The 10,854-nt window shown below is 41.3% G+C and overlaps 2 protein-coding genes across 2 annotated transcripts; both read right to left on the reverse strand.

Moving 5' to 3' along the window:
• Nucleotides 1–455: 455 nt before the first annotated feature.
• slc27a2 (solute carrier family 27 member 2) lies at nucleotides 456–5,126 on the reverse strand. Its single transcript, XM_085915457.1, has 10 exons — nucleotides 4,601–5,126; nucleotides 3,819–4,028; nucleotides 3,572–3,730; nucleotides 3,375–3,499; nucleotides 3,120–3,314; nucleotides 2,961–3,051; nucleotides 2,639–2,837; nucleotides 2,372–2,469; nucleotides 2,176–2,306; nucleotides 456–2,111 (listed from the first exon to the last, which is right to left on the reverse strand). Exons 1-10 carry the CDS (start codon nucleotides 5,064–5,066, stop codon nucleotides 1,935–1,937), a joined length of 1,851 nt encoding a protein of 616 aa, XP_085771583.1. The 5' UTR covers nucleotides 5,067–5,126; the 3' UTR covers nucleotides 456–1,934.
• Nucleotides 5,127–5,952: 826 nt separating this feature from the next.
• Nucleotides 5,953–10,759, reverse strand: LOC147055577 (long-chain fatty acid transport protein 2-like). Its single transcript, XM_085915297.1, has 10 exons — nucleotides 9,881–10,759; nucleotides 8,857–9,066; nucleotides 8,623–8,778; nucleotides 8,389–8,513; nucleotides 8,104–8,298; nucleotides 7,943–8,033; nucleotides 7,624–7,822; nucleotides 7,467–7,564; nucleotides 6,331–6,461; nucleotides 5,953–6,261 (listed from the first exon to the last, which is right to left on the reverse strand). Exons 1-10 carry the CDS (start codon nucleotides 10,458–10,460, stop codon nucleotides 6,085–6,087), a joined length of 1,962 nt encoding a protein of 653 aa, XP_085771423.1. The 5' UTR covers nucleotides 10,461–10,759; the 3' UTR covers nucleotides 5,953–6,084.
• Nucleotides 10,760–10,854: the final 95 nt, after the last annotated feature.

Below are 10,854 nucleotides of genomic sequence, written 5' to 3' on the forward strand. Positions count from 1 at the left end.
ATATAAAATATATGTATGTATATGTATATATATATATATATATATATATATATATATATATATATACTATAGAGTATAATATGTATAATATATATATATATATATATATATTAAAAAAAACATACACACATATAAGAGAGAGCAATCCACATTGCACCCAACCTGTTGCTCCGGTCACCGTCGACACAAAGTTGTTTTTTTGTTTTGTTTTTTTTGTTTTTTTTTCCCTTCTCTCCAAAACTGAACTTTGATTCTAGCACACGTAAAGAATTGATGCCGATTAAAACGAAAGGTCTGCTTTTTTTTTTTTTTTCCTGCTATGCATACGAAGCGTGACGAGCTGCAGAAAAGGACGTTGTGGCTGTACATACCGCTAGCATATGGCCTTGGTTCTCTGTAAATTAACTTTTGTACATCTTTATTGTTTTGTATAAAAGAGAAAATGTTTGTTTAAAAAAAAAAAAAAAAAAAGGAGGAGGAAATGAGAGTGAAGAAGTTACTCTGGTTATGTTTGTATTCCGGTTAAACCCCCTGAGCCTTGGAACTGACGTTAGCAGTAATAAATCCAACTTTTCTACTTACTGCATAAGTACACGACATAAGGCATTTTTAACCGTATGAGAAGTTTTTATTCTTATTTACAAAACAAAAATAGACAAGTGCTTGGTTTAAACGGTTTTAAAAGATGCGCTCAAAGGGGGTTAGGGGAACGACAACTGGTCCCTTCCTTTATTTGTGATACTGGATGCTTTAGTGTGTGCCCTGAAATGTATTTTTGTACTAATAGACGATTTATTATGGCACATCACTACTATTTTCTTTTGATATGATAACACTTCAGTGCTTCAATGCGACACTAGTTTATTTCTCCATGCGATGAGCATTCTTTTTATTTATTTGGATTTTTTTGGGTTTCAAATGTTCTCCCCCTCGGCAACACTTTTTTTTTTTTTAAACGTATACCACTGTATTAATAAAGAAATTCATTTTTGAAGTAAAGTACTTTGTGGGGTCAAGTGTCTCATTTTAAATTATGCAAAATAAGGACTTGATAAGATAAATACATCTTATCAATTGCTTATTTTGTTATTTGCATTTCAAACTGAAAAATGGTGCCAACTAGTTGGAGTTAATAAAAAATTCAACACTGTCTTTTAATTGATTAAAACGAGTCATCGAATTTAGTACACTTAAAATAAGCATATAGTATATGGTATGTTTTATAATTGGAGGATTGCCCTAATTTCACAAGAAATGTATTTTTAATATTATATATTATGAGTACAGTCAGAATATTCTGTGATTTTCATCACGATATACCAAAAAAATATATTTGTATAACTCATTTGGTTGACTAATTTCAAACTAAATCACAAATCTCTGCATCCTGAAAATATTTCCCTTCATAACATTTTCCCTCACCTACTAATGACCAGGCCTTTCAGTCCTTTTCAAAAGAAAAATACATCAAAACAAATGTTTACCTTTCAAAACTAACTAAATGCCCCTCCACTCTCTTTCATGGTCTGATATATAAATTGTAACCCATCAAGCAGATAACGCAAATCGTAATATCCGTTCACAGGTGCGTCACTAAAAACTCCCTCCAGATAGGAGCAACTTTACTCCAAAGTTTATTATCCAAAGTTCAAGCATGTTAATCGACACACACGCACACACAACTTCATTCTGACACAAGAGCATTATGGATAAATGATTTCAGTGTCATGTTTGAAATGCTACAGTTGATTTCATCCATCGTGAAGGACGAATTATTATCATCGGCAGGTCGCTTGCCGTGTACCGTCTTTTTTTTTTTTTTATGGCTATCAGGGTTGGAGCTATCATAAATAGTCTTGTGGTGCATCCCTGAGATAAATTGTTTGAAGCAGCAAACGTGCCTGTAAACAAAATGTCTTCAACACTTTTTTTTGTCAGAGTTTGATAAGGCCTCTGGTTATGGCGCTGTACACCTCCGTGGTCATGGGAGCGAAGGTCTTTTTGGCCACGTTGAAGTAATATAATGGATCACTGATGAGGGCGGGGTTGAAGCCTTCTTCCACCAGCTTGACTTTCTTCATCTTAAATGTGCCCGTCATCTCCAAGGAAGGCTGAATGACATGTTTTTTGGGGATTATAAACACAAATATAGAAATATGCAGAAGGAAGTCTCACCTGGATCCTGATGAATCGCGGGCAGGCGTAGCCCGGCAGGTAGTTGACGGCCTGCCTGTAGGTATCGGCGCAATCAAAGTCTTCTCCTTCTTTCAACGTGATCGCCGCCATACCTGCTCGCCCTTCGTTCCCTATCACGAGCAAAAGCGTCAACGCCGTCTCGTCTCACATACGGCGCGGGTCGTTGACGCCTTACCGTTCACCTTAACACCGTAAACGTTGGCTTCTAAAATGCACGGCGCCAAGGTGAGGACATCTGCTACCTCCGACGTGGCCACGTTCTCGCCCTTCCATCTGTTCAGGAAAAAAAAAAGTGTTTCATTGGCCATATATAATTCGACACCCTAATTTCAAACCCTATTCCTAAATTGAAACCCTAATTTAAGACCCAAACCTAATTTTAAAAACCCTACTGTGATATATTAAATCCTATGTACTGGCATATGGTCACTTCCCGACTTACCTGAAAGTGTCACCAACACGATCCTGAAAGTAGACAAAGTTGTCCTTGTCAAAGCAAAGCAAATCTCCCGTGTTGAAGTACAAGTCGCCTTTTTTCAGCACGTGGCGGAGCCTCTTCTTCTCCGTCTGTTGCTCGTTGCCCGCGTAGCCCACAAAGGGCGACCTCTGCGTCACCTTCCCCACCAGGAGGCCCGTCTCACCTGGCAGACAGCCATGATGCAACATCTTGCTATCTTGCACAAAAGTCTACACACCCTTTTGAAATTCCTGTCTTTATAATGGCAAACATTTTTGAACGTGACGTTGAAGTGTGTTCAGCTCACCTGTGGCCGCCTCAACGCAAAGACCCTGCGCGTTTCGGATAGGCTCCTCCTTCTCGATGTCAAACTTGATCAACAAGTATGGGAAAATTAACTGGAGGGAGATATTTACTGAGTGAGATATAAACCAACCAGTAGGGAATGATCATCATTTTTACCAACCCTGTGGAAAAAGTTCATCCGTCCCACAGCGCCGATCTTGGAGGTGTAGTTAATAAATCCGATGTTTCCCTCAGTAGCCGCGTATAGCTCCTTTACTTTAATGTCACCGAATCGTTTGAGAAACTCGGACCAGACGTCAGCGCGAACTCCGTTGCCCATGGCGATCCGTACTTTGTGGTCCTTCTCGTTGTCCTTCTGCAGATGGGACAACATCAGGGAATTGGGATCATCTGGAGGGAGGAGATTGTATCTGACCTTGGGCGTGTTGCAAAGGTAGCGCATGGTCTCGCCGATGTACTGCATCACGGTCACGTTGTGTTCCCTGCAGTCGTCCCAGAACTGAGACGCGGAGAACTTCCTCTTCAGCACGACCGATATACCTACAGCAAGTCACTATATGTCAGCACGGACATTGTTCGCATAGCTTTTGTTCAAATCCAAAAGGTCATGACCTCTCTCGATGCAGCCCCCTAACCCGATGAGGAAGCCTGAACTGTGGTAGAGCGGCAGGTTGATGTAGAAGACGTCGTTTCTCGTGACGCCGCACAGCGACTGGAGGAAGGACGCGGCCCACATCCTCTCGTGGGTGATGATCGCCGCTTTAGGCAAACCTATAAGGGACAAAAGTTGTTTTTTTTTGTCAAATATAATTCTCAAACTCACTCAAAGGAGTTGCGGATGGTTTTGTCCAGTTTGTACCAGTGGTTCCGGATGTGTAGATGTATATAGCAGTGCTCCTGACGGTAACGTTGGCTCGGAGGTCTTTGGACATAGGTTGGTCCGAGGCCTTGGAGATCTTGTCAGCCAAGAAGTTGACACCCTGCATCTTGAATGTTTCGGATAGGAAGTACACGTTGACCCCTTGCTCCCTCAACGCTGGCAGAACTTCCTCCACGGCCTCCTGCAGCTCTGCCAACACATACATATTCTTCTTATTACTTTGACTTTTCAATATTTTATCTGGCAAAAAATCTAATTAAAATATGATTACCAATAACTTGCTTTTTTTTAATTTACACATATTTTATGTATATTTATTTGGTTATATAATGCGAATAATGCACCTGGGGAGCAATGCACGTTTAATGTTCATGATTGGTCAAATTCAGATAAAAGCATGAGAATTGAAAATGAAACATTTTTGTCTGAGATTTTTTTTTAACATATTGCTCAACTTTTTCTTATCCAAGGTAGAAGGAAAGGTGTGCACGTGACCTTTAAACAGGAAGGCCATAGTTCGAATGCCTGACTTCAGAACCTTGAAGTAGATGTGCTAACCACATCAATCTGCAGCGAAATGATCAATCAGCCATAATTATTACCATTTTCTAAATCGATTTTGACTTTTATTCGCCTCATTTTATGAATGGTTTCGCCCGTCAATTTGTTTTCAAATTCAAAAGTGGCCCTTGAGCATGAGTCTGCGCAACTATGGGCAAAGCCCAACGCGGGTGATGGCCCACGCACGTCACACATCTCACCTGCTGACGTCACCAGCACTTTGGCGCCACAGCAGGAGAAGCAGTGCAGCAGAGACTTGGATCGGATGTTAAAGTTAAGCAGAGCAACCGGACAACCCAGTTTGGCGAGTCCCAGCCAGGTCCACACGAGGTTGGGCTCGTTACCCAGAAAGAGGGCCACCGCGTCTCCCTCCCGTAGGCGCGCCTCCTGCTTCAGCACCCGGGCCAGCCGGTTGCTGCGCCGGTCCACCTCACCGTAGGTGAAGCGCTCGCCCTCAAAGTGCAAGAAAGTCTTATCCGGGTGTCTCCGGACGGCTGCAAGGAATCCGTCCAAGACGCCATAGAATGGTTTGCTCCGTTTGTACTTGATCAGCCTGATGGCGAGCAGGAGGCTCCGGAGGATGTAGATGGAATCGTCCAGCCAGTAAGGGAAGCGCGTCCTGAGGATGAGCAGAAAGCCGCCCACGACCGTCAGCCAGATGAACATCTCGAACCGGAGGAGCTGACGAACGACTGCGGCTCCGATCACAACAAGCCGCACCGTGCGTGCGCGTGGTGCATTTGTGGCAAAGTTCAGGCGAGACACTTGACCCCTCCTACTTTCTGCGTGTTTTCCAGTTGCCACATCTCTTCCCACGCCTAGTCAAGAAGACACTGCGCTCGTTTTTCTGCCCCCACATTCGCATTCCCCATCATCATCGTGGCCCATCACAATCAAAAAGTCCAACTCATTTCAAAATGATGAACTGTGACTAAAATGAGATGACATTATGTCACAAATTATTTACAATAAATAGGCTCCAGCACGCCCGCGACCCCCGTAGGGACTAAGCGGTTCAGAAAATTAATGAATGAATGAATGAATGAATAAATAAATAAATAAATAAATAAATACATTTGAATTTCAGTAACAATGTGGTGACGTGGTGGGAAAAAAACACTAGAAGATCGCTTCTACTTCTACAGAAGTTTGACAATAACAGGTTTTTGGAGGTAACTTGTTTTAAAATAATCGTATTGTAGTGTAGCAGGAAGTTCGCATAAATCTCCATGAGGGGGAGGAATGTCAAGTGTGACACTGAGCCTTGTTTGTTTGATGATTGATGGCGGGAGACAGGGTGTGATGGGGCAGCTTGCGCAAATGCAAAACACACACTAAACATCAAATTGGTACCTTAACACAAAATCCCGATTAAAAAAAATTACCCTTCACAACAACTTTCACTTTTAATTCTGCACCTGTTCGCAGGTATGCAAAAAGTCGGGCAACGACAATTTTTTTGGACCATCCCAACACAGCTACAAAACAGGACATGTATTATTTTTAAAAAAGTCATTTCTATAACAATCAGCACCAAAATCCTTTTTCAGAATTTTATTATTAAAATTTGCTATTTTCAAACTTAACAGTGAATAGTATTGTATACATCCACTAACACAGCCATTAAATCCATTACAAAATAGATTTCTTTTTTTTTTTATGGATCAAATATATAAAAAATGTGTTAGATTTTGATCTTGCCTGATAATACTGCATGGACTATATCCATTGTAAGTAGGACATATTTCTTCTCCTTGTCATCCAAGAAATAGAGTGGATCAGTGATAGCAGATGGGTCAAAGCCTTCCCTAACCAGCCTGGTCTTCATAAGCTTGAATGTTCCCGTGACATCTAAGGAGCTCTGCCATTAAAGTGGAATTTAAGATTATTTGCAAATACAACTCATTTGGTAACAAGATGTTTTGAGTACCTGAATCCTTATAAAACGTGGCCTGGCGTAGGTCGGCAGGAAGCTTTCAAGATGCTTGAAGATGCCATCGGAATCCAACGTACATCCGTCTTGAAGAACTACGGCCGCCATGCCTACTCTGCCCTCGTTGCCTTTGACCAGAAAAAAAAAATATATTTATTTGCTAAGTATTCCTTTTTGTCACCACACAAAACTTCTCTGGAATTGTTTGGGAGATTGTTATTAGATTATTTGTGGAGTCACAAGCAGAGTTCCATTAATGTTCCTGGGTTGTTTGTGTATCAGGTGTTTGGTGCCATTGTACAATGACCGCTTTACTCTCCATCGGACTCAGGTTTCCTTTCACACGAGTGAACTTTATATTCCGCATAAAATGAGTCACAGTTCAGGTGGAGAAAGAAAACAAACATGACAGGTGACACTGTTCTAAAACGCCCCGAGGAACCTTGTTGAAATGATGCAATTCATTCCTCTTGGACCTTCACTGATTTAAGTGAAAGTTTAGGACTCAAACATTAAGATGACATTAAAAGTATGAGTTCCAGACACGGGCACACACGCGTGGCTGTTAAGTGGCTCATATGTGTGCGGTTGTTTCCAGAACAGGTAAGTGGCAGGACGGGTTTATTCATGTGAAGTTCATTTCTTCTATTTGAAATCGGAGCTTCCTGATGTGAGTCACAGTGAAGACGCAAAAAAAAAAAAAAAAAAACGTGTTCAGAAATATATGATGAAAATAGCTTCAGGGTCATTTCGACAACAACGGTGACATGTTTTTTTTTTTCCTTAAGCATTCTGACATTCAAATATAAACAAACACTCAATTAGTTACTGTTTATGCCAGACTAGTAAAGCTTGCTGATTGCCCAACACACCACGCTGTTAACACGCTCACCATGAGATGGTGCAATTCCAGGCAACTCCACAAGAGGGCGCAAATGCCTGACACAAATACCAATGACTATTGCCGCCTAGCAATTATAGAAAGCCGACAATCGAGACATTCATTAACCTTTTTGCAGAGCATAGGAGAGAGTTTTACTGTACCACGTTGTAAAAGAAAGAAAGATTGGATTCATTATTGTCTCGTCAGGAAACCCACGTTACATGGTTGTGAGTGGTGCACAAATAAATACCTGGCACTTCCACACCATACACGGTGGCCTCAGTGATGCAGTCAGCCTGAGTGATGACATCAGCCACTTCATTAGTGGACACGTTCTCTCCCTTCCATCTGTTTAAAAGAACGTCATACTCAGCTCAAACGAAGAAAAGAAAAAAGAAGAATCTCACCTGAAAGTGTCACCGATGCGGTCTTGAAAATAAATGAAGCCGTCTTTGTCCATGATCATCAAGTCGCCGGTGTTGAAGTAGACGTCGCCTTTCTGTAAGACGTCGTGAAGCTTCTTCTTCTCCGTTTGCTGCAGGTCTCTTGCGTAGCCCAAGAATGGCGTGTTTGCAGATATCTTAGACACCAGAAGGCCAGGCTCACCTAGTCCAAAAAAAAAAAAGTATTGATAAATAATACATTTATATAACCAAAAGGAAATGGGTTTCTCTAACCACCAGAGCACCAGTCGATTTTCAGTTAATTGCTGTGGGAGTGACCCACCTTCAGGAACCTGGATGCAGAGACCCGATGAATTCCTCAGAGGTTGTCCCTCTTCCACATCATATTTAATCAGTGCAAAAGGATAACGCCACTGCAAGACAAACGATAAAGCTGATTGATTAAAAGCTAAAGAAAAAGCGTCAAATGAAATTCAGACTTACTCGAAACAAGAAGTTGGCTCGTCCGACGGCGCCGATCTTTCCGCAGTAATTCATGAAAATAATGTTACCCTCCGTTGCTCCGTAAAGCTCCAGGATTCGAATGTTTCCAAAGCGATTTAAAAAATCTCTCCAAACGTTAGCACGGATGCCATTGCCGATGGCGAGTCTTACATTGTGGCTTCGGTCGTTGGGTTTCTATCAGGAAAATCAAGAAATATTGTACTTGGGTTAATTCATTTGTTTCTCATATTTAAACTTAAATGAGGAATAAAAATGGATGCCTACTTTTGGCGTGTTACATAGAAAGCGCATTACTTCGCCAATATACTGTATGGCAGTCACATTGTATTTCCTGCAGTCATCCCAGAATTGAGATGAAGAGAATTTACTCTTTAGCGCAACCGTGATACCTGAATATAAAAGGACACATTCAATTTAGTACATTAACACTCTTTGATTGCATTTATTAACCCCTCAAGGCCCAATTGATTGACAGATGAATGAATAAGTGGCACACACCTAACTCAATGGCGCCCGCGAATCCAACAAGTCCCGAAGTGTGATAGAGAGGGAGGCTAATATATAGCACGTCATCCGATTTCAAGTTGCAGGAGCTCAGAATCATAGCCATGCGCCACAGTTTGTTGTGAGTTAGCACAGCTGCCTTAGGAAGACCTGTTCAGAAGAAAAGAAGAAGGTAGAGGGATGTGAAGAAGCCCAATTTTGCAACATCAACAATCCAATGTGGCTCACCTGTTGTCCCTGATGTATACACATAGAAGGCAGGACTGTGCATGTTCAAATGTGATCTTAAATCTTTGCAGAGGGGTTCACAGGACATATTTGTCATCTTGTCTGCAAAGTTGTGCATGTCTGAATTTGTTTGTGTGTTCCCCATGAAGAACACCTTCACGTGTTGCTCCTGAAGCTGTGGAAGAACCTCCATCACGGCAGCCTGCAAGTCTGAACACAAGTATTTAAGTTTTTCCTCTATTGTGGCATATTTGAAATTTTGTCAGTCATTGTCCGATTACATAACGCATCCTGTTTGTTTTGAAGTACTCAGCATTTAAGGTTACTCATTTCTGTAAGGGGGTAGCAAAGCACAAAACTTACAAGTAAGAACTTTGGTTTTGTTTTGCATAACGTTATTTGTTCAAGATTGCCCAAAAACGATTGATTTTTGGCCTATAAGAATATTGAACATGGAGAGCTTTTCATGTTCCATATTCATCTGATTATGAAATCAGACAAGCAGAAAATCCTTATGATTGGAAGGAAACATTGTACTATTTACCTAATGATGAACTTTTGACGGGTGACGGCGTTTTCTTACGCAAACACATTTATTTGCTCAGCAGTCGTAACCTCAAAATTTCCCAACAGTAAACATCTGTGGTACTATTTACAGATGTATGAACTTAAACGGAATTCAGGAACCTTTATTTGTAATGACAGACAGGAGGGTTATTTGAATAGGACAAATTCATTTGTAGTTAAATACTTGAATGCCGGAATTTTCAATGACAGTGATTTTCTGTAAAAGTAAAAATAAACACAAAAAAATAAATAGAATACACATAGATATGGAAATAAACACAAACGTTTTATATAATTGTTTTTCTTACCACTTATTTTTTTCAATTTGGCAGTTTTAGTCCTCAATTTGATCTAGCCCGGGGAAAAGGGGATTTTTCTTGATTTTTTTATTTTTATTAATCCAAATTATGAATCGTCCTATCGCACAATGTGGATTTTTTGTCGGTAGACACATCACCTTGAGCCACCAGCAGAACTTGAGCGCCGCTGCACTTGAAGCAATGCAGCAGAGACTTGGACCTGATATTGGAGTTAAGGAGCGCCACCGAACATCCGAGCTTGAACAGAGCCAACCAGAGCCACACGAACATGGGCTCATTGGCCACAAATAAAGTCACCGTATCGCCTGGTTTAACTTGACCACTTTGCAGCAGTAACCTGGCGGCCTGGGTGCTGAGTCGGTCGGCCTCCTGGTACGTGAACGTCTCATCTTTGAAAAGGAGGAGCGGCTGGTGCGGCTGTTTTTTCGCTCGCTCCAAAAAACGGTCCACGAGAGTGTAGTTGGTCTTGGTGTAGTGCAAAACTTTGCGTCGTAATCGCAGATTTGTCACGATGAATTTGACATCCTGGTAGAAGTAAGGAAAGCGAAAAAACAGGCCCACTGCAAAGGCTGCGAGGATCAACCACAAGAGCATTTTTTTTTCTTCGTCTGTGGAGCACAATCTGTATTTAGACTTAGTACAAAAAAATTGCCCAATCGGCAGCATATCGTGGGTAGGGTCGCTCCACAGCTGTGGGTGGAGGAAAGTCAAGCCCATAACAGCGCTCAGATTTCACAGGAATCCGCCAAGTCAATGAGCTGTCATGTGACATTTTCTTCCACAAGTTTAAAACTTTTGCGCTCGCTGCCCGCTCCACTATTACGTGCTTTTGATTCTGAACTTTTTATTTGATCTTAAAACCTACTTAACTAAACGCTGCAATGTGATTGGCTTCTGCGTCCGGGTAAGAGACGCCTCCTGTATTGTGTCTGTCTTTTAGAATCCAAACCATTTTGATTATTTTCTACAAATATGGGGACAAGCGGTATAGAAGATGGATGATATATATATTTGGTATTGTCATCTCTTAGATTTTTCTCTAGATTTTTCAAATGCATCTTTCTAGCTCTGCTGTTTTTCTTTTTTTCCCCAATACATAATTCGGCATTTA

This window comes from Syngnathus leptorhynchus, chromosome 6 (assembly GCF_054491065.1).
Source record: "Syngnathus leptorhynchus isolate UIUO chromosome 6, UIUO_Slep, whole genome shotgun sequence".
NCBI classification, from domain to species: Eukaryota; Metazoa; Chordata; class Actinopteri; order Syngnathiformes; family Syngnathidae; genus Syngnathus; species Syngnathus leptorhynchus.